The 22,209-nt window shown below is 46.2% G+C and overlaps 4 protein-coding genes across 6 annotated transcripts in view; 1 reads left to right on the top strand and 3 right to left on the bottom strand.

The window, feature by feature from the left end:
- Positions 1 to 158: 158 nt before the first annotated feature.
- On the bottom strand, positions 159 to 15,415 carry LOC128764071 (bridge-like lipid transfer protein family member 2). Of its 3 annotated transcripts, none has more exons than XM_053873504.1 (40): positions 15,248 to 15,415; positions 14,725 to 14,839; positions 14,511 to 14,637; positions 13,155 to 13,204; positions 12,935 to 13,076; positions 12,754 to 12,872; positions 12,629 to 12,689; positions 12,359 to 12,551; positions 12,172 to 12,295; positions 11,970 to 12,094; positions 11,825 to 11,892; positions 10,647 to 10,783; positions 10,322 to 10,476; positions 9,356 to 9,549; positions 8,836 to 9,115; positions 8,570 to 8,775; positions 7,437 to 8,487; positions 7,174 to 7,365; positions 6,904 to 7,106; positions 6,504 to 6,622; positions 6,210 to 6,433; positions 5,953 to 6,143; positions 5,695 to 5,794; positions 4,901 to 5,100; positions 4,538 to 4,841; positions 4,310 to 4,467; positions 4,032 to 4,238; positions 3,868 to 3,967; positions 3,613 to 3,795; positions 3,415 to 3,536; positions 3,187 to 3,342; positions 2,937 to 3,058; positions 2,681 to 2,861; positions 2,517 to 2,603; positions 2,059 to 2,169; positions 1,829 to 1,964; positions 1,618 to 1,742; positions 1,454 to 1,555; positions 1,201 to 1,335; positions 159 to 834 (listed from the first exon to the last, which is right to left on the bottom strand). In XM_053873504.1, exons 2-40 carry the CDS (start codon positions 14,811 to 14,813, stop codon positions 649 to 651), a joined length of 6,765 nt encoding a protein of 2,254 aa, XP_053729479.1. In that variant the 5' UTR covers positions 14,814 to 14,839; positions 15,248 to 15,415; the 3' UTR covers positions 159 to 648. The 3 variants fall into 3 exon arrangements, with proteins under 3 accessions (XP_053729479.1, XP_053729481.1, XP_053729480.1); XM_053873506.1 differs by having other exon boundaries at positions 10,322 to 10,440; XM_053873505.1 differs by having other exon boundaries at positions 12,754 to 12,869.
- Positions 15,416 to 15,995: 580 nt separating this feature from the next.
- glod4 (glyoxalase domain containing 4) lies at positions 15,996 to 18,114 on the bottom strand. Its single transcript, XM_053873085.1, has 9 exons — positions 17,986 to 18,114; positions 17,793 to 17,842; positions 17,609 to 17,729; positions 17,398 to 17,542; positions 16,976 to 17,112; positions 16,800 to 16,886; positions 16,620 to 16,733; positions 16,466 to 16,552; positions 15,996 to 16,382 (listed from the first exon to the last, which is right to left on the bottom strand). The coding sequence occupies exons 1-9, from the start codon at positions 18,073 to 18,075 to the stop codon at positions 16,317 to 16,319; spliced, it is 897 nt and encodes a 298-aa protein (XP_053729060.1). The 5' UTR covers positions 18,076 to 18,114; the 3' UTR covers positions 15,996 to 16,316.
- A 524-nt stretch (positions 18,115 to 18,638) lies between these two features.
- On the top strand, positions 18,639 to 21,189 carry mrm3a (mitochondrial rRNA methyltransferase 3a). The gene is made up of 4 exons (XM_053872987.1): positions 18,639 to 18,989; positions 19,060 to 19,304; positions 19,376 to 19,537; positions 19,625 to 21,189. Exons 1-4 carry the CDS (start codon positions 18,649 to 18,651, stop codon positions 20,188 to 20,190), a joined length of 1,314 nt encoding a protein of 437 aa, XP_053728962.1. The 5' UTR covers positions 18,639 to 18,648; the 3' UTR covers positions 20,191 to 21,189.
- The window catches only part of nxn (nucleoredoxin), a 53,902-nt gene continuing 51,577 nt past the window's right edge, over positions 19,885 to 22,209 (bottom strand). The window contains exon 8 of the mRNA XM_053872988.1: positions 19,885 to 21,167. Within this exon, the coding sequence (XP_053728963.1) occupies positions 20,985 to 21,167 (183 nt within the window). The 3' untranslated portion in view covers positions 19,885 to 20,984. The remainder of the gene's footprint in view (positions 21,168 to 22,209) is intronic.

Here is a 22,209-nt window from a genome sequence, read left to right as displayed (position 1 = left end):
ATCTTTAGAACGCTTGTAAATCCTCCGGAATAGTAATTACATAATTATAATCATAATTTTCTAACTTGAGCACCTGCCCCTCTGAAATGTCTGTGCACATGTCTGGTTGTTGAACGCCTGCGATCCTAAAAACCTCGCGCCACATCAGACACGCCGACAGCAGACGAGACCTTTTATTAACAATTTTGCCACATATACAGTATTTGAATAAATTTTGGTAAAATAGTGACAAACTTTTAAAACAACCGTTTTCTTTTGAGACGCAGAGCAGAACAAACAGACGTGGTTACAAAAATATCGATACAACTTTGCGTAAAAAGTGCTTCAAGTGTTAAAATGTACGAAACATAGAGTCCTTAATTCTTCTGCGCGCCGCGGTCAAGCTTCTGTGTTCATGAATTGCACTGAGGTGAGGTACAGTCGACGTAAAAAGATATAAAAGAGTGGCCTTCCTGTGTGAGGCACAGTCATGCAGCCACGGTCGTGATGAAGCGTTAGCTTTGACTGCATGTCAGGACCGTAAATGAACCGCTGACATGGGGTGTTCCTGAGGCTGCAGGAAGGCACGCCTGAACCCTCCTCGCATGTTTGATTCCAAGGTGGCAGAATGTGAAACTCATTTGGTCATTATCAGTGTGTGTGTGTGTTTCACTTGCGCCTGCTGAAGATGCTCTTCTTGCTGGAGCTCTTGTCGGCGGAGCTGAGGCCGATGAGCAGCCTGGCTTTCTCGTCTTCCTCCTGCTGCTGGAGGCCGTTGTCGGACTTTCCTTCCAGCGTCTTCCCACGAAGGTCCGAGCCTGAAGCGGGTTTCAGACGCAGCTTCTCCTTTATCATCTGAAAATAAAACCCAGCGGAGCTGACTGCTTTTTGTCATTGAGGTTTTACAGCTGGTTAAATGCAGGACACACTGGAGGGAGAACTTCTCTCTGTATTCCCCAGATGAGAGGGGGAAGGTTGGAGTCTGAAGGTCTGTCAGGACTGCGGCCTTCACATTCTATTCTTCAACATAAAAGTTGTGTGACCTCATACCGTTACTTCTTTAGTGTCAAATTATTTCTCCTCCTCACCACAGTCCTGGTTTTTCCAGTGCCCCCCCGGGATCACTTATCTAAGCCACACTCGCTCCTGGCGTTTCCATCATAACTTCCACGTTAAAAGATCAAAACTTACAGATCAGAGCCAACACTGAGTGCTGAGTACCTGAGCTACAAGTGCTTTTCGGCTGTCTCTCTTCACAGCCATGGCAAAGTCCAGCCACGTCCAGGTGTTGTTGTGATACTCCAGACAGGGGAGAACCAGGTTCAGGTCCTTCCAGTCCACACTGCTCTTTTCTCCCTGATCAACCGGAGACAGGACAGAAACTTATTTAACGCGTGGAAGCCAAGACAATGTTTCAATCATTTGTCCACATTATTGATCCGAATTCGACTGATCAGTCTTCAGAGTTGATCACCTTGTAGCTGACGCAGAGAGGCACTTGGGGAATCTTGATGTAGATGAAGTAGTTGTTCATGGCTGCTCTCTCCTTCATCTTATCGATGTCATCGACTGGGTGCTGGTGGTGGAGATGAAGCCGTTTAATCCCGACGTTGGGACCAGACTGAAGAAGGCTCCTACCTCCGGAGCTTTCCTGAACGACCTCCTGACGCCAGCGCTGCGGTTCAGGCCTTGTGCGACTCCTTTGCTGGGGCCCATCGGACCCAGCGTGTCCTCTGATGACTGGCGAGGCTTCACCGGGATACCTGAGACACCAAGAGCAACGTCATCACTGCAACCTCTGGGCGACCTTCATCGCAGACATGTTACAAGTTCTCAAACCAAAACACACCAGTGGTCACTAATCTGAACTTGTCTTCTTCGTCCGTGACCTCTTCCTCTTCCATGTTTCTTCCAGGGAAGAAGAATCCCATCATCCTTTTGAAGAACTGGTACATCAGTTGGATGGTGAGAGGCACCACATTCACCTAGCGATCAACCAAAAAAACAAAACAATTTTTTAAGATCCAGAAAATAAGCAGAGAGGAAACCAAAGTTGTTGTTTTTGTTTGTTTTTTTTACCTCGAAGTGTTCCTTGACTGAGATTCCTCCCACAGGGGGGCGCACTTTACTGAAGATTCGCAGGGCGAACTGTCGTCCTGACTGGCACGGACTCTGGGGTCGCAGAACCACCTGACAGAAACAATAATACTCGGGTATAAAAACATCACTCCACGCAAAAAGTAGGTGAAGCGTTGATGAATCATGGGAGGACATGCATCACTGAACATCACACAATGAAAATAAAGATACAAAAACAAAGAAATATTCAATAAAAAATGTTCTGAAATGGTTGCTGTGAAAAATAACAGGGTCTGATAATTCGGAAAAGGAGGAACTCAAAAGATTAAGTTCTACTATCAGATGTCACAGCTCTGTGTACATACCCTCAAACGCTGCACAGAAGACCACAGAGAACGATATGTTAAACACAAAGCTATTGACTGGATCACTGTCAAACAAGTGAAAAAGTCTTCTACCTTGTAAGCTGCATTGGGCAGTAAGTTGTTCATCGTAAACCAGCCGAGCTCCAGCAGATGCTCCGCAGTGTCATCCGACTTGTTCAGCTGCGAGGTGACTACAGGTTAGTCTCTCTCATCTGAAACTCTCAAGCAACTTCGTAGGAGTTCATTCACGGCCTCACCTTGCTGTACATGAACCTCTGCAGCTCCAGCTCAGCGATGCCCAGCTGCCCGTCCTCCTCTGTCAAACACCATCGGGCCTGAGCAAAGTAGATTTCAGTCCTCCTCACCACACTCACATCCTCGGGAGGCTTCCTCAGCTCCAGTTTGTTTGCTCGCTGGAGCTGGAAATCCTTGAAACATCTAAAGACAGAGGAGGCTTTTGCGTAAGGTCAGAGTGTCAAATCCCAGGTGACGCTAAATGAGTCGGATGGCGACCTGATCAGAATGTTCAGCTCTTCACTTTTCATCTGCATGTCGTTCTTCTCCTGGTTCAGTTGGTTCTGGAGCCGGGCGTTGATGTCATTGAGCTCGTCGCTGCTCAGCTCATCAGCTTGGGCCTGAGGTTAAGAAATCCATGTGTGATTCATCTGTGCCACTTGCATATATTAATACAAAACTTTTTCTCAAATGAATTCATCAAAAATTTTGTCTGAATTGTGGTTAAAATAGAGAGCAGACAACTCACTCTGGTGTTGGAGTAAATCTGCTTCTCCAGGCGTCTGATCTGAGCCAGGTGCTGTCTGACGGCCTCCTGCAGATGTAAGATGCTGCTTCTCTGCTCCTCGGGGTTACTGGAGATCTCCAGCTGGAAGCGCACGCGCTGCTTCTTCTCACTGTGCTCCTGGATCGAGAACAAAAGGTCAGGAGGGAGATGAAAAATCCACGAGCATTCTTCAGATGATCACCCTCTTACCTTGCGTCTGGGCTCCACATGCAGCAGCAGATTGTTGACGATGTCCAGGATCATGGCGTACTGAACCGGGTTGGTGGAGATCTCCAGGTCGTGGTGAATAAGAGTGAAAGTGTCCACAGCTCCTGGAGATTTCAGAAACAAAGGGATCGAAATATGGACGCGGAAAACCTCATTTTTCAAAAAAAGGAGCAGACATACCGGCCTGTTTTTTCAGCAGATCCTCCTTCTCGTGGTGGTTCCTCAGTTCTGGAGGTTTGATCTGAGTTGCCAACTCTGGGTTGATGTCGTGGCTGTAGCTGATGTAGTGCATTCGGCAGCTGCAGCGGGAGATGATGCGCTGAACCTGCTGCGTCTCGTTCACCTGAGCAGGCTGGTTCCAATCTGCACAGACCCAGCTGCATCAGAACAGCAAAGAAGACCAGGACACAAGTCTCCACTCTGAGATGAAAGGACCTGTCGTGGTGCTGACCATCCCTCCCACAGCCTGGCCACTTTCCATCAGCTCCAAAACAGAGTCCAGATTTTGCTGCCTGTGCTCCTCGATGTTTTTCACCTACACAAACAGAAAAATGATTTCAGATGCTGATTTAATGGCACCATTTGTTTAGAGGACTGACCTCGAGCCACAGCTGCCGGTCCTCATGCTCGGATGGGTTCAGTTCCATGGTAGCAAAGTACTGCATGCCGTCCAGCAGACACGTCCAGGTGGTCTTCTGCTTCAGGGTGTCGTTGTACCAGGATGGGTGATGTTCACATTGGAGAAGCTGAGCCTTCGCTGCAGAGACTAGAACACACCCTGCTGTCTCTGTGCCTCGCAGCATCATCTGAGTGAAACAGTCCTCGTCTTACAATTCCATTCACCATGGCAGCAGATTGCTGGACAGATGATCCCTACCTGGCAGTTGACCAACTCTATAAACCAGTTGCGGTTGAAGACGTCGTCAGTCTGACAGGCTGCGATGCCACACAGCTGGTCACTGACCCCAGAGTCCTCCTCGGAGAACACCACAAACTTGTCTGTTTCCTCGATGAGTTTCTGAAGCATCGACGTTCCTGCAGAGAAGAAGAGTAGCAACATCAGGGTCTGCACTTACTCAAAGTGCAAATCAAACAAACAACTCACCTTCATTATGACTTTTCTCGGCCCGAGACAGAGTCGGCATCACCGGAGTTGTTGGAGTCGTGGGAGTTGTGGGAGAAAAGGTTGAAGGGGAGCGCTTGAGCTTTTTGGTTTGAAGCTGGGTGTCGATTTTAAGACCTTTCAGGGCTTCAGTGGAGAGGTTCCTCTTAAGAACCGAGGCTTTCTTGTAGCCATCATACAGGCCGAAGGCTATATTTCGGTTGGTGGTCGTCCAAGATGCTCGGAGGTCAACAAGGCGAAGTTTGTGAGTGTAAGAAGCATTTGTTTCATCACTCGAGTTGACCTCCTGTTGAATTAAATAATTACGGAAGTGTTCGGAAAAGACAAAGCCTTCATCATCCTTACCCCTTCCATGCGGATGCTCTGCCGTTGGTAACTGAGGGACGACAGGCTGAGCAGGTGAGTCTTCTTCACCTGAGCGTTGATCTGGTGGTCAGCGGTCTCATCCCAGGTGGAGGCCATGAGGTGTACCGTCACCTCGGAGAGCTCACTGACCATCTGGGTCACATTCCACTCTGAGATGAGCCTCCTCATCACAGTGCCAGCTAGATCAACACAAGCAAGGAGCACAGCTCAGCAATATTGTCAATACATTCAGAATATACAGCTGTAACCCTTTAACTGTATAAGCCACGAATGCAGTGGTGCCGTAGAAAGGTCAGTGGTACACCCGGCTTAAAAATGCTTTTCAAAACTAGTTTTCACATCTCACATCTTTTATACACATTAAAGCCCTCAAAATGCGCTGTTTTCGCCTGCGTGCCCAAAGTTCCGACACCACTGCCGGTGTCAGCGGCTGCTTCTCGATTCTAGACCCCCTGGACTGCTGACACGCGGGCGAAAAGGGCATTATATATATATATATATATATATATATATATATATATATATATATATATATATATACACACACAACTCCCCCTTCTTCTCCTGCTCACTCTGCGTCAGCAGATCCCTCAGTTAACCTAAGACTTTGTCCTTTTACATTATGCTTGTGAGGCACAACATGCAGAGCAAACAGCGCAGCATTCCTGCTTGTCAGTCAAGTTCAACGTCAAACATTGTGGAGAAAAGAAATACGAGACACTGGACAGTGTGAGGGGAAAAATGTTTTTGTGTTCTGCATCATTCAAGCGTACCCTGTGGAATAAGTCTCTGGGCTCCTCGAGTGAACACGTGGCCCTTACTGCACACCACTTGGATTCCTCTTTGCTGAGCAAACGATGCCCAGTAATGCACCTGAAGGAAACAAAGGAAACGGCAAGAATTACACATGAAATCATGCGGCAGTGTCGGGAAGACAACAAAGCACATTGTTTACAGTCTGAAGGACTGTTTATCTAATGCAAATGGCCCAAGCTCTAAAGCACATGGAAGCGTGAGAAGAACAGACTAACTTGTAACTGAGGGAAGGAAGCTGTGTAGGACATCTGCTTGTAATGCTGACTCAGCTTCTTGCGGACCGGCCTGAGGCTGTGAAAGAGTTTGCCTCTGCAGATGGGTCGGGACACACTTGTCCAGGTGGCCCAGAAGTTCTGCATCCAGCGCAGGGTGCTGCTGTACAACAGTATGGTCGGCTGGGACGACTCTAAAAACGCAACATCGCAAGTGAACTCAAGCAACAAGTTTGGCTTCAATTTCTCCAGGCACATACCCGAGTCACAGTGTTGATCCAGGTCCATGGTGATGGACAGATTGAGATTCTCAGAGCGAAAAGCTCGGTAGGAGTCATGAGGCTGTCCAGAGGCGACATCTGCAACAGTGTCTGCACAGCAGAGCGTCACAGCATGGTGGTCGTGGGGGTTCCCATGGCAGAGCCACTGGAGGTCGAGCGTCATACGGAGATTCGGCAGGTGGAGAAAACAGATATCATCATACCTAGTATGAGTAGAAAAAAAACTCATTAATAAAAGCACAGTGGAGTCGCTGGTGTATTTTCTGTACTCACTTCGAGGCTGTTCTGACATTCAGATTTAAGTCTCCTTTAAACACAAACTGCCCAGGATTCCAGTTGAAACTCAACTTGTTCCACTCCCAGTGCAAGTTTTCCGTCGTGTTGTACGGGTCCTGCGAGACGAGGCGAAAAGATTTGGTCTTAATAAAGTTGAAAACTCTGTGTGACACTTCAAAGCCTTTTAATTGAAGTAAATCATTTTTTAGCAATGTTAACCCCATTTTCTCTCATACTTATTTGCTCTTTTCAGCAGGTTCTTCTGTTTGGAAAATCTGGATCAACTTTATGGACGATCATCACTCCTACTCTGTTTCTGTCAGTGACCCCGCAACCTGACCCACAGTCCCACTTTGACTGCAATTTAAGCTTTGATTTTAAGACACTTCTTTTTTACCTCTGTCGCCAGCTGATGAAGGTTTGCCTGGTCAATTTCCATCGCCCATTGTCCATGCAGAAGGAGGCGACTCTTGTCCCACCAGGCCAGAAGAGGTGAGGGGTCAACAGTTGGTTTAGTCAGCAGGTCAACGGACTGGCCGACTAAAGTCCACGCAGGGTCCCAACATGGTCCCCAGACGATGGTGTAGAGCGAGATGCTGGCTGTGAGACAAAAGGTTACTTTTCCGATCACTGGTGTGTGTGTGTGTGTGCGCACACTCCCTCGTACATTTAAAGTCGTAGAAGAACTTGAGAGGTGGCATATTCCTGTGAACCACAACGTCGCCCCAGGGGGCGCCAAGGGGAACGACCTCCTTGCGTTTGGCCCTGGTCTGACCATCTTGCTCGGTCCCAATCAGACGCCCGGACAGGTCCCAGTCCCGGATCTCGAACAGGTAGCGAGGGTAGTCCCGGATTCTCACTAGCAAAGCAAGAGAGCAGATTAGTCACACACACTTCATTCTATCATCACTTTGCTCTCAAAACTCTCACCCAAAAACGCAGCAAGTTTGAACTTCACTGCCCGGCACCACTGTATCACCAAAGGTAGCCCGTCTCTTGGGAAGGGGCTGACCTTGTCAATGTCCCTCAGTTGCTCTCTCACCCTGTCAGGCCCATTAAATGACTGGTCAGCCAAGAACACAAGCTCCAGGTTTGACACAGTCCAGGTCAGCAGAGATTTCCTCATGGGTGTGTTGGCGTAGAGGCGGCGCGAGCGCTGGATGTAGATCTCTATGTGCTTCTTCTCCAGTGAACTGTACAGCTCCTCTATCTTCCTGGCAGGCAAAAGTTCCCCGTGCTGTTTACGTAAGTCCGCAACTTTCTTATCCAGAAGCTGCAGGCGCTTGGCGCTCTCTTTGCTCTCATCCTTCATCAGCTCGTAATTGTCCCGCAGCTTGATTTCAAAGACGTCGTCGAGGAAGACGAATGAGAAATGGCTGATTTTCAACACCAAATCCGGAGGGAGAGGAGGATCTGCCGCCGCCTGACTCGGGGAGTGGTGAAGCATCTTTAACCACTTCTGAACACTGATGGCCACGTCAAAGGTGTTGGAGAAATTGTACTGATACGGGAACTCCACGGCCACAGACGGGCAACTGAAAACCCAGACGTGATTTAGAGGAGTGGTGAGGAAGGAAAAGTTGTCTCTGTGCAGCTGCATCTCAGCAAAATCGTCATGCGACTGCACATCCAAATCTTTAAAGGTCACAATGTCGTGACCGTCAAAGTTGAAAATCAGAGATGGGGAGCGCATGTGCATTGAGCCTGTGTGCTTGGACACTGAAAATGCTTCGGTGTGGAGGAGAATGTAGTTCTGTTCGCTGACATGGGCTGTTAAACAAGTGCAGCAAAGCTGGACGTGTATCACCAGCCCTCTTGTCTGAGGAGAGTTGATGGTTTCATCAATACCACGGATGGACTGATCCGTTTCTTGAATCGCCTGCAGCATTCGCAAACATCCCTGAGCTTCAGTCATATGCTGATGCAAGACCATGTGGTCTGATGGAGTCCAGTCAACAGCAAGTTCACCTTCACACTGAACCTGTGTGTGAAGTCAAAACGTTGGTTGAAGCACTTTAAGTTTCTGTAATGTTGAGGACTGAGTTAAAAAAAACCAAAATTACCTGCAAGGTGTGTGTGGTAATGTGGTAGCAGATGACTATGGAGGTCAGTTTGACCACGGGGTCTTGAGTCAAAGAGGCAGGGCAGCAAAGTTCCGTGGCCTCAGTGAGAGTTTGGACCAAGGACAAGCTAACACCCGTCAGAGACACTGTGGAGCTTTCTGTGGCACTTAAAATTTCAACCGCATCCATCCGCAGAGACACGGCTCCTAAGGAGAAAAAAACAGTCAATAAAATTCAGAAAAAGAAATAACCTGCAAGAGCTTTACCTGCCAGATTGGAGACTGTAAACACGTTAACATCCTCCAAACAACAGTTGAGTTTAAAAAGCATGTTCGGTTGTGGAGTGTCATCAGTGGGTGCAGCTACTGGGGCGGCTCTCGACAGCTGCGTGGCATCTTCAAGTGGGGCATAGAGGAGAGACAAAAGGCGGGACAGACAGAGAGCGCAGGTCTCCGAGAGCTCAACCTGGACCCCTTTGAGCGTGGACTCCACACTCAGGCTTGAAGACTGACCAGTTAAGTCCAGATGAGGTCGGTTCAAACTTCCCTGAGAAGAAGAAGAAGAAGAAGAAGAAGAAGAAGAAGAAGAAGAAGAAGAAGAAGAAAATGTCAGAAATACGACACAGCACTAATGCGCGCGATAATTATATTTCATTTAAAACAAGATTAACTTTTAATTGATAGCAGTTAAAAATCACAACAATTTCACAAACAGAGAAGTGAAAGTAAATTTAACAAGTCGTAGGAAAGAAGTGTATTTAACCATGTGCTAGCAACACTTGTTTACCTGAAGAGTGAGGAAATCTACAACCAAAGCTTCTCCCCAGGCGTGTTTCCCAGGGGGGTGCGGGGCCTGTTGGATGTGAGATCCCTGACCCACCCTCCACCAGAAGCTCTCCAGGCTCAGAGAAGCACGCTGGTGCACATTCGGAGTCTCCAGGAATTCCTTTTCCACTCTGATGTCAGGAAGATGCTGCAGCTCTGCAAGGAAAAGATTAGACATCTTTCAATGAACCTGTCCAGAATCTTTATCATGAAATGGACAGTTACTGACACTGCTCAGACTCTGTTGAGGCCTGTTTTGCAGCTTCAAAATAATTCAGTTCTTCAGTGCAGAGCTGATAAATAGAGCCATTTGCACACATTTCCAAACAATATTTTGGTAACAACAGGGTACAAGGAAGTAGTCCAGGTATTATGTCCTGCTATCAGTCACACCCAGTGATAGGCTAGTTTTATCTCAGCGCATGTTAGTGGACCAATAGCTCCCCCAGCTAAACATTGTTACTAAGCCAAAATGTTACTTATTACTGAGCCAGTATTGAACAGAGTTCAGTAGTGACGGTGCCACCCAGTCTGGTTCCAGCATCCCATTCAGCAGTAAATCATTTTAACATTTCTTCTGTAGTTCTAACATTTGAGAAACCACGTTATAGAACTCACAGTTTTGTGATTGAGGTTAAGAAGACATTTTCTGTAGCGGAACAATGGACCCAGTCCTCAAAAGAACATTTCTGAATTCCTCTGAAACATCAGCTCCAACAGGGAGAGTTAATGTTTAACACTCCATGAAAGATCTTATCTAATCGTCCACAGCATGTTTGGAAAAGGTTGAAAACGCATACTTGCAAACAACACATCGGCAGTAAAGAATGTCATGTTCAGCTGAGCAGCAGTGACTTGCAAAACAAAAGCACATGACTTCCACCTGCCTCATTCAGGATGGTGATTTAGCACGTGATTTTAAATGTACCTGCACTTGTAGCAAGGAACCCCAGAGCAAAAGGCGTGGTGTCCCCCAGCTGAACCGACACGTTCACATTAGACACGGAGGACGTGATCATCACTGGCGCGTCTAGGTGAGGCAGACGCCTGAGGAACAGGAAGGTGGGCAAAAAATCTAATGGACTACTCACAACAACATCATGGAGGAACAAAATGAGCCAAACACAAACATGGATGAGACAGAGAAGACGATGAAAGAGATTAGTTCTGTGTCCCAGCAGCAAAAGACAGGAAGACATTCAGCGATCTCATCAGGAGAGCAGCGTGTTTCTGTTGTTCGTGCAACGACATGCCTTTTTCTGTGCGGAGTTTTTCTGTGCAGGATCTGAGCCCATGGAATCAAAGAGAGCCAGTGGCTGAATTCCTGGTGGCGGTAGTGAACGATGCAAGTGTTGACAGTGAAGGACCCAGAAATGTCGATCGATGTCACCTGAAAACACGTGAGAGGTTTTTAAATTGCATGACCACTAATATTCACTCCAAACAATTCAGGAAAAAAAACAGAAGAGGGACTTCATTTAAAAAAATGAATGAATTCGAGATTTCATAAGGAATTAATCACATCCTAATATATTTAATAAGAATCTGTCCACATAAGCTTAAGCCTTATGGACGTGTTCCAGTGATGAGAGAAGTTTTTGCAGCTTTTGTGCTCCTTTAAACTTAACTTTTCCTTCCATCGCCACATTCTCATTTAGTCAGCTTCACCACGTTCTGGTTATGACATCACATGACATGCTATAAATGTGGCTACATTTTCTCAGATTAATTAATATGCACCTGTATTCATTTATATTAATTTAACATAACCAATGTCTTATTTTGGCTGCAACATTGTTCCCCTGTCATGCTTTGACTTTTTCATTGAGCAATAGAAAAAGATTTTATTGTAAAAGGCTTTGTTTGCGTTTCTAGAGCGGACACATACGGCGATCGACTACTGTGAGGAAGTGGAGACACGGAGAGGAAGGTGGGGGAGGAAGCAGTGGATGGGAACAATAGAGCAATTTTTCAGGATGTGTCAACAGAAAAGTGTAACACTGTAAAGTGAATGCTACTTATATAACTCGTGACCATAACATGCTGTCTCAACATTCATTAATATGTATGAAAGCAGTTCACATTGTCAGATTGACATTTTGCTGGGTATTGTATCAAATATTTATCTAAATAAAACAGTTAATAATTGGCCACTGTGTCACTGCTGTTCAAGGTCTCTTTCGCTGATATTAATGTCTTGCTATACTTCCTTATCAAAAGGTTGCCACACTTAAGATGTCAAATCTGTGAAGTGAATTACTGCTTTAGATGTCTACACAAGCCTTAAATTCCTTAGAATATTCAGACAAAAACCCATCTATGATAATAATTAGTCAGCTCTCAAAGATACCCCTTCATTGAACCGACTCAAGACTCGGGGCATCAGTGAGAGCGGCACCATTTCAGCAAAGCAATCCAAGGGTCTTCTCACCTGCAGAGCTGCCTTGAGGGAGTTCACACAGAGAATTCGCTGCCTGCTTTGAGATAAGACAAGTCCATCTGCCAGGAAAAGAGAAACGTGTCATTAACCTTCTGTGAAACTTTCTCAAGTGTCCGGCACCCAGCTGTCGCCTCACCCTCCAGGCAGAGCTCCAGGCTGCTCTGAGGGAAACTCAGCTCAGGTGTGAAGCTTTTGAGTGGAAGCTGCTCGTCGTCTCGTCCGTAGCCGAGTTTCAACGTCTTCAACGTCCAGTTCAAGTGTCTGAGCAAACATTATAAATAACAGAAATACCATTTAAATATCATTTACTTTCAGCAAAGCGGCAGCAGATAACTCACCTTTTCTGGCTGTGCATGGACAGAGTGATGTTGGTGTTATCAAATTCAACATTGACCTTGTTGGGAACAAACTGGTGAAGCTTTTCCACTGAGTCAGTTCGGATGAATTCGCTGGTAGTACTCTCTGCGAAGAACATGAAAGGCCATTAAATATATCCGAGAGACTACCGATAACACTAAATCTTACCTTCAGTTTGGTCACCTGCATCCTTCCTGACCAGCGGAGTCACGGGCACCAGGATTTGGGTGAGGAACAGACCCTCGTGCAGCTCAGCTATCAGCGTCCTCACACACAGGGAGAGATTTCCAAGCCTCATCTCTGGAAGACTCACTTCTCCAGAGAGCAGCATGTTGAAAGCCACTTCAGCCAAACATGTGTCCTGCGACCAAACATGCTTTTAAAACCTCAACAAGTCTCCACAGACTCCAGGAATAGAACCAAAAAAAAACAACTCACCAGTTGACTGTTTTTCAGCACTTTACTGCTCAGTTGTCCAACTGAGACATTCCACGCTAGTCTGAAAATACAATTTAAATATTTTAGTTTTTTGGTAGAATTCATCCATTAAAATAAAACTCTACCTTTTACTATGCTGATGAAGCAACAATGTTATTCCAGAAATAGTCATGTGCCAGAGTGACTCGGTCACTACCAGGTTTAGAACCATCACATTGATGGAGCTGACATGGAGCGAGAACCGCTGGAGAGATAGAACAAGTGAGAGGCTGTCTACGAATCCTTCGGGAACAAAACCATTCTTACTTGAGAGAGACATCGCAGGAAGGTGGGGCTCCATGAAAACTTTGCCGACTTCCTCCCATTGGTCCTCTTCAATAAGGGCCCGAGGGGAGCTTGTAGATCAAACCTAACTCTGGTATCTCCAACACACAAGGCAAGGTATCTCCTGTGAACACACAAACACGCCAGTGTTTAGCTCGATCACACAAGGGGGTTTCCAGGAGTCGAGGGCTCAAAAACTCACGGTAAATCTGGGTTTAGAAGTTTACTGGAGATCCAGATTCTGTCAATTTCCTGTAGTGGGAAAACAGCATTAATATCAAGTGGTACAAGAGCCTCAATTTTTAAAGTATTTAGCTGCTGTTCAACAGGTGAATAAAGTCACCTGTTTGATAGGAAAACACAAGTCTAGCTTGGGAATTCTGAGAGCTTCAACCAGCTGCTTTATCTCCCTCAACACCAGAATTGCTGAAGTTGAATATTTTATGTATAGAGAGTGATGGAAAAGTTTTCCATGTTACAATATGTGTCATCTGCTTGTTTCGATGTGTCCACATATATACATACATGTGATCACCACAGATTTCATCTTCAAAAAAGAGCTCATTATTCTGAAGGCAGGGCGACTCATGTTAGCCCATGACCATTTACATGAAGCGGAAACCCTGTATAGTGTGGTGTACAGTCATTACAAAATGGGAAAACTGAATGTAAAATCCTGCAAACAGTCTCGGTGCAACTTAGGCACATCATCAGTGTTGTATCCTGGGATCATCGGGTTTTCGGGTCTTAGAACAGACGCCCTCCCCCAGGCGACCCAGCTGGGGTTGATCAGTCCCCAACTTGTGCCTAAGTAGCCTGCGCTGTCCACGGATCTCCCCGCTTGATCCACAGCCATCTTAACGCCTTCTCTGCTGCGTCAGATATGTTTCTGATGGCTTTCCTAACATCTCAAGTGCCCTGGTAAGAGACTGGCCGAGAAAGCCTCTGCACCCAACCTCGATCGGGTTGAGTCGGGTCCATCCCGCGTTCCTGCATATGTCTACCAGCTCCTCATACTTGGCTCTTTTCCTCTTGAAGGCCTCCTCTATCCGGTCTTCCCATGGGACAGTCAGCTCCAACAAAACCATTTGTCTTGTTGTTTCGGAGACCAGGACTATATCAGGCCTGAGCGTGGTCTCTGTGATGTTCTGCGGGAACTTGAGCTGACGTCCTAGGTCGACCTCTAGCTGCCAGTCCCCAGCTGTAGCCAGCAGCCCCCCATTTTGGCTTCAATGCTGTTGCGGCTTCTGCCCTGCCCTGCAAACAGCTGATGGCGCTTGCTGTTTGAGATCCCTGTAGCTATGACCTCTGCGATGACCTGCAGCACCTGGTCATGGCGCCAGCGGTAGCGCCCCTCTCCAAGTGCCAGCTTAGGGGACAACAGCTTAGGACATGCTCTAGTGACCCAGCTTTCTGACACTAAACACTAGTTATTGTTATAGTTAATTGACAAGACGTTGCAGCAACCAACAACACCATCACTGAAAAAGAAGTAAACTTATCCGATCTATCTCAAGGTGTTGGGCACCCCTCATGTAAGCAGCGAAGCGCGTCTTACCAGCGTGTGCTGCGGGTGAAACTGAACACTGACTCCCTGGACAGAAAACAGGCCGACAGACCTGATCTTCAGCTCTGCATTCAGTGCGTTTCGGAGAAGTCGCACAGCTATAGTGGACACGAGCCATCTGTTGGGAACCAAGACATGAGAGCATTTACCAAACGTGCACACGACCTGATGAGTGGCCATGGTGGCAGTGGGTCTGGATTCCAACCTTGAGATGAAGCACAAGGCGATGGCCAGCAGAAGAACCAGAAGACAGGAGAGGAGTAGCAGAGACATGGTGTCCCACTTGGTAAACATCAGTCTGCAGGTCTCAGGTCAGCCGGCTGTCAGGGGGGAAGAGATGAGCGTCACACGCCTCCAATATTCTTCCCACTCTTCTCAAATGTGGACAGAAGAAGCCATTCCAAATCGATGTAAACGGCTAGTCTTGTATTTTCTGAAGCCCTGAGTGACAGTTAGCTTACAGCTAAATTACTCATGTAGGTAAACACGGGTAGCGTCCAGCTTAGAGCAGACAACACAGATAATAACACCCGTGGTTATGCGCATAAAGCGACGTAAAACACGCACCGAAAAAAGTTTTCATACTTCATACTTTGGCCGCGTCATCCACACAACCGAGGGAAACTAGCTCCTGCTAGCCAGTTAGCATAGCTGTCAACTTAGCATTCTGGGATGGAACTGAGAGTTTTAGCCCGCTGTCGCCAAGGCTGATCAACCGGCGTACTCACCCGGCATTTTCAGATCGGTAAGGCTCCGTGCTGAGGCATAACTTCGGCATTAACCTGCCCTATCGGACGCCTGAGACAGCGGAGGTAGACCGCCCTGCTCAGCTGGACGGCAGCCGCTGGAGCCGCAGCCAGCTGGAGCTCCGCCAGTCACACGCTTCCAGTGGTCAGTATTAACGTTTCACGCACTAAACACCACTTTTGGTTTCACGTTACAACTTAGCCTTATTACCATCCACAAGTTTAATAATGAAACTTGCAACAAAGTGAACCTTTTATGCGTTTATAACTTTCTACTTTCAAAATTAAATGTCGCTTATTTTTAGTGGATGTATCTTCCGGTAAGCGAGATATTTTTGTGTGTGGTCATGTAGATCTCTTTTTACTGGCTTTTCATTTCTTTGATTTCTATTTTTAAAACCTGATTATCGTGTTTATCTTGGCACGATGTTCCAATTTCATTTCTTACTAGGCAAAAAGAGCTTAAATCAGCCTCACACAAGCCTGGTTGTATTCACAGTTTTTATAGACACCATCCACTTCACTCAGTAGGATAATATTTGAATGACATTCATGTGTTACTGGTCAGCAATGGGAGGTGACATTGCTTTTGTTCAGACTCATTGTGAAGGATGTACATGCAATGCAAATAGAAGAATTAAAATGTGGTGTTTACATTAGTTACATGTCGAGATTTATTGTCAGTTCGTAGTTGTTGCAGCAGTTTACCAGACAGTGATGAAGCAGGGAGAGATTCAGGGAGCTTGGACGAATGATCAGAACGCTTGTTTATTTGAAGTTGATCATAAAAAGCCAACATATGCATCCAATATTTAAACATGTGCTTATGACATAATGTGTAAGCTTTATTCAATTTGATAAGAGAAGGTCCAGAATGTTGAAGGATTGTTGAGTCCACTCTATCAAGCTTAAAACTCAAATGACTCAGCTACACTATTTTCAACTGGTGGAATGTAAACTGACTTTTTGTGAAGTGCAACGCCTCATGTGTCACGTGATTGATCTATTTTACTGCAGTAGAGCACAACATGGCAGAACAGTAGCCATCATTTCAAGCAGCAGCTTTCTGTTTGTTGTGTTTGGCAAACCATTCATTACTTTTATCCTCGGCGATTGCCTGCAAACAAGATTGAAAGTGTTACATTAACTAAAACAGACACTGAGTAGGAGTAAAGAGCAGAATGGCGGAGGGACACCGACCTTATCAAGCAGCTCATTTCCTTTGGGGTCAACCATGGACAGCTGTCGAAACGCCTCATCTCCGACGAAGCAAATCTCGTGCCCATCCTGAAAAAAAAAAAGAGCATAAACGTCAAAATGTTTGGTTTATATTTCACCAACTTGATCCACTCACTGGGTCTCCCAAGATGACCACTTCAACTGTGGCTTTTCCTGGAGTGTCCAAGCTCACTAACGGAGTGAGGATTTTCTGCTTTTCCTTTTTCATCAAGGCTTCAAGATCCGGCAGCTGAGAAGCAGAGCAACAACACAGACTGGCATCACATACAGCTGTAGGCTCAATACACTCACTCACCTGCTCACGAGGACACGCGAATGCGATTCTCCCGAAAGCGGTTCCATGATCAATAGCGCCGCCTACTTCCTTAAGCTCTAGTTTACACTTCCAGAGGAAAGTTCCCATTAAAACACACAATATGAAAATATTTACATCACGTATTTCACTTATGTTCTGGAAAAAGATGGACCTACTTGTGTGTCTCCAAATCCCATCAGCACCGTTTTCTTGCTGTCATTTCTTTCTATCACCTTCATCCCGAGCAGTGTGGCCCAGTAGTGGGTGGATTTTTGGAGGTCTGACACCCCCAGACAAACCTTCTGAACTGGATCTGAGAAAATCATGTCGATCTAAATTTGCTTTGGGTTCCGTTTAATCATCTAATTAAAGCAACTTCTCAACCATCCTCAGAGATCTGTACATCTTTGTTTAAAAATACATATTATTATTGCCAGTTGAACTTCACTATCCTCCTGTTGAATTTGTGCATTCCTTTTTGGAGCACTACACGATGGAAAACCACCGTTGACAGCTATGTAGTATCATCACAAATGTAACTTTGCAGTTTGTAGCCAAACGTTCAACTAAAAATGATCAGTGAAATAAGAGAACTTACCATGTGAAGGCTGCTCTTTGTCCAGCAGGTAGAAGTGATAGCCGCCTGGAGCCTCAGTCCGATACAAAGCCTCCTCCACCTGTGTGAGAGGCCACCCCAGGCGCCTGGCGTTGCTGACAGCTTGGCTTGACTGAAGCGTCACTCCCTTCAAATGACATACAATGCACTTAGAGGTCTGCCCCTCCAATCGGGAGAATGAACTGCTACCTACCAAGAAGTCATTTCCAAGCTGATACTCTCCTATCCCGTAATTATACGTCAGCTCAGCAACAAAATGGTCATCCTCGGGACCAAAGCCCACCATTGTTTTGCTCCATTTTCCATCATAGGGTCTGTAATAACACGTTCACTGTATAGTTTATCTACACGTTAGAGGGGGTTCGAAGTTCACCCACCCGTTACACGTCGCTCTGCAGCCTTCCTCAAATTCCTCATGGCGTAAAACCTGCAAATATAAGTGAAATAAATACAAAAAAAACATGAATCCAAATCCGAATTCGAATAAACTGTTCGACTTTCACAGCATGATTTGAGTGACGGATCTCAAACGTTTGGTGATGAAAACATGAAATAAACATCTTCAGTCACCTTCATGCCGAGAACATCTCGGTAAAACGCAGCGGTTTTGGTCCTGTCACCAACTTTGAAAACAAAATGCAGCGCTCGTCGCAGAGCCATGATGCGAGGATTTGTTTTGCAAGTGTCTGCTCTGGGTTTGATTGCGCTCCCTAGATCAGCTCGTCTGGGATCGATTGTAACTCCTGCTTAACCTTCATAAAAAAAAAACCCCAATATACAACACTATCAAACCGTATTTATGTGTTTACATTTTAAAAATATGGCTCGATAAAAATAATCTTACATATAAGACAATAATTATTGCTAAAATAGTTCTTTAAATAATATGTTGGTTTACGATTGCACTGTTGTTAAACGTTATTTTATCAGTCAGAATGCAATAGGGGAACCGAAGAGTATTAGTTGTCGTTTTTGACATATATTAATAATGGCACTAAATATTATTTATATTTCATTTAGTGTGTAAACACGCCATTTTAAACTGTAATATGATCTCAAAACGGTAATGCTAGTATGCTTAACAATAACTATAATGTAACTATAATAACTATAATTATTTAAAATGTGAATCGTTCGCATTTTACAAACCAAGAGAGCTGGTTTGATTTCAACTTATACCACTAGGGGCGCTGTGCTATGAAGTCAGCACAGGCGAAGAAGAAACAGATCAACATGGCGACTTACATGCGTAGTGCTTTCTCGTTTCTCTCTGCAGAGAGGGTTTTACTGTCAAAACAAGGCATTGCTGTGCTGCCTAAGCGTGGTGTCCGGGCTCTGAGGAGGACACCCGTCAAGGTCATCTACCCTGAAGATGAGGTGGCTAAACGTGCCAAGCCTCCTCCGGTGGAAGTGATGGAGCCTGCGGGGAGAAGGTCCGGGAGAGAGCCGCCTGTCAGCGGCGCTGACCCGGCGAGGACGAAGAACAGCGACCCGCTGTTTCTCCCCGCTGGGAGAAAGCATGAAGTCGACGGACTTCGGTTCGAGAAGGCTTTTCCTGGGGATAAAAGATTAGCGTGAGTAGTTGGTTATCCTTTATCGTGAGGAAACGCGCGTTAAGTTCTCCTGGTTCCACTGTTCCTGCAGGCGGGTGGTGAGTGTGGCTCGCTCCAGGACGTTCCGCGAGCACCAAGGAAAAATCCTCCTGGAGGGCAAGAGGTTGATTTGTGACGCCTTGGCTGCTGGTGCCAAACCCCAGATGGTGTTTTTCAGCACCGTGGAGCGTCTGCGAGAGCTGCCCCTGCACAAGCTGAGGGCGGCGACTCTGGTCAAAGTTAAATTTGAGGAGATCAAGATTTGGTCTGAGGTCGTGGCCCCTCAAGGAGTGATCGGTAAATCTATTTCTCCTCAGTCTGTGTCCCTGAGTTGCTTGACTGATGTTTATGGTTTGACTCTTCCCCAGCCATCTTTTCTCGGCCCGACCCGTCACAGCTGAGCTTCACGGACATGGGTCACTCAGTGCCGTTGTCTCTTGTTTGTGATAACATCAGAGATCCTGGAAACCTCGGGACCATGCTCAGGTGTGCTGCTGCCGCTGGATGCCACAATGCACTACTCACCAAAGGTAAAAGTACAATGAAATATTTTTAACTATAATAATTTCAACTCGATCAAAAAGTATTCTTGAAATGATGCGTTTAATGTATCAAAGGTTGTGTCGACGCCTGGGAGCCCAAAGTCCTGCGTTCTGCCATGGGCGCACACTTCCGTCTCCCTATTTACCCAAATCTCAGCTGGACTGAAGTTGAAAACTACCTCCCGGAGCAAACCACCGTCCACCTGGCGGACAACCACAGAGAAACTGTCGATCACCAGCTCATTACGTCCCACAAACCCACCAAAGCAGGGGACTACGGCTGGACCAGCACCAAACAGAACCACAAGAAGGCTCAGTATGATGATGATTTCCACTCAGATTCGGACTCCGATGATGAAAACCAGGGACTCTGTGTCACCAGTCTGGACTCTAAGCTGTATCACGACACGTGGGCTCAGGGTCCCACTGCCATTGTGATCGGTGGCGAGACTTGGGGCTTGAGCGCCGAGGCAGTGGAGCTGGCGGAGAGCTCGGCGGGACACAGGTTATTCATCCCTATTGTTCCCAGTATGGACAGTCTGAACTCAGCCATGGCGGCCAGCATCCTGCTGTTTGAAGGCAGGAAGCAGCTTCTGAAGCAGACGCAAACGTCAGGGAGGAAAGTGAGATCGAAGAGATAACTGTTTCTGGGATCCTGGCCCTTTGTGTTGGGCCACTTAATAAACCATCACAGAGAGAGCTGCTTGTGTTTTCCTACGTTTGAACCCGTACTCATCTGAATAACAAAAACAGAGGCTCAAAAAACAATAGAACATGAGCGATGGATTTACATGGGCCGTTTTCAGCACACACATGCTCAATAAAGAGACTAATCTGGATTATTTATTCACATCAATCTGCACCATCTAAATCGTCAGTGGGAACAAACTTTATTTTAGACCTAAAGAAAAGAACTGACAGTGACTGGAAATAAAACGGTTTCCTCGTTAATAACCACACCTCGCCACTAGAGGGACCTTCACAGAAAATCTCCCTTGCAGCTCTGAGGTGACTTCCAAACACGACCATCACATACCATAAGACACAAGGGTATCCAGAAAAAAGGTCAGTCATTGGTCTGTAACAAGCAGGTGTTTGTCACTACATGTGCTTGTGCAGCTAACGTCATAACAAGAGACCAACAGGAGAAGAAGAAGTAGGTCCAGGTGGTTTCTCTAGAGTCTATGTGAGAGAAATGCTTTGTAAGGCCAAAATAAACACTAAAACATCAGGATCTTCCATATATATATATTACTGTAGGACAATAGTAAAAGCAAGGCACCACAGGAGAGAGAGAGGAGACCGGGTGAAGAACAAAGACGTCTTAAAAAAAATGCTAAAATGTCATTAAAAGTCTTTGACTCATAGTGTAGGGGGTGAGAGAACGGGGGAGGAGTGATGGCAGGTGAGTCCCACAATGTCCAGTTCAGATTCTTCAGATGGGCTCCGGCTTGAGCTTTTCGGCCAGGAAGTCGCCGACGAACTGCTCCACCACGGCCGGCGTGATCTCCTCCACGTCCCTCACATACTTGGCCCGGGCCGACATGTCCAGGATAGTGAGCAGAGGTGCCGCTTCCGGGAGGTTGGTGTAGTCCCGCAGGGAGTCGCTCATGTCGTCCTGAAAGAGATGCGCATTGTAAAATGGTCTCGACAACAACCACGTCGATGTATAAAATACTCACATTTGAATGCATTATCTAAAAAAATAAATAAAATATTTTTTTATTTAAATAAAATAACTATGTATATGTGTGTGTGTGTGTGTGTAATTCTATCAAACATTTTTTTTATATAAAATCTTCCATTATTCATCAACATTGTGGGAAGAATAAAAGCAGTCTAGTCTGGTAAAAAATAAAAATGACACTCCACAACACCAGGGGGAGCCCTCTACCAAAACAAAACAAACGGAGCACTGCCAATGCTTCTTATTCTGGGGCCTGAGAATCTTAACTGGACTATAGAAGAAGCAGGTGATTCATGTGATTCCACTCTTCTCGACTAACAATTTTCAATGGTAACCAAGTCACATGGCGTTCACCAGCGTGTTAACTGGGATGCAATTACTCATGTAGCCATTAGCAGGATGAAGCTATCGGCTAAATGCTCCTGAAGCTTGTGCTGCTCCACTTTTCTGGATCACGAAACAGCACTTGAATCCAGGCACGCTGGTTTATTGAGAGGGAAGATGCTGACAAGTGAGTCGGCGTAGTAACAGGAAGACTCAAGACTAGCTCTGAAGGTTCATGAAGCAGTGTCCTCATTTTCAGAGCCCACTAGATGGCGCTCTCTGGTGTAAAATCGTTGGGACAATTACAATGAAACCTCACCTCATTTTTAAACCAACAGTGCCACCTACTGAGCTCTAAAAATAAGGACACTGTTTCATAAAGCCTCATTGACCCATCATTAGCGTTTCATGAAGCAGCCATCCGACCTTCGACGCTGAAACTTGAGGGTCAGACTGAGGACCTGGCGAAAACACCAGTCTCATGCGTCGCTTCCTTGTCCAGAGCCAAAATTGCCAGAACCAATTCGCAAACAGAATCTGCAATGTCTTCCTGCCGGCAGAACTTGTGCTCCGTCACGCCTCCTGCTGAGCAGAGGATGAGGAGAAGCCAAGTGGGGGTCTGAAGAATCTCACACTTTACCAAACCTCC

Source organism: Synchiropus splendidus, chromosome 8 (genome assembly GCF_027744825.2).
Source record: "Synchiropus splendidus isolate RoL2022-P1 chromosome 8, RoL_Sspl_1.0, whole genome shotgun sequence".
NCBI classification, from domain to species: domain Eukaryota; kingdom Metazoa; phylum Chordata; class Actinopteri; order Syngnathiformes; family Callionymidae; genus Synchiropus; species Synchiropus splendidus.
Note: the sequence above shows the minus strand (reverse complement) of the source record. Positions and strands in the feature narration are given on the sequence as shown.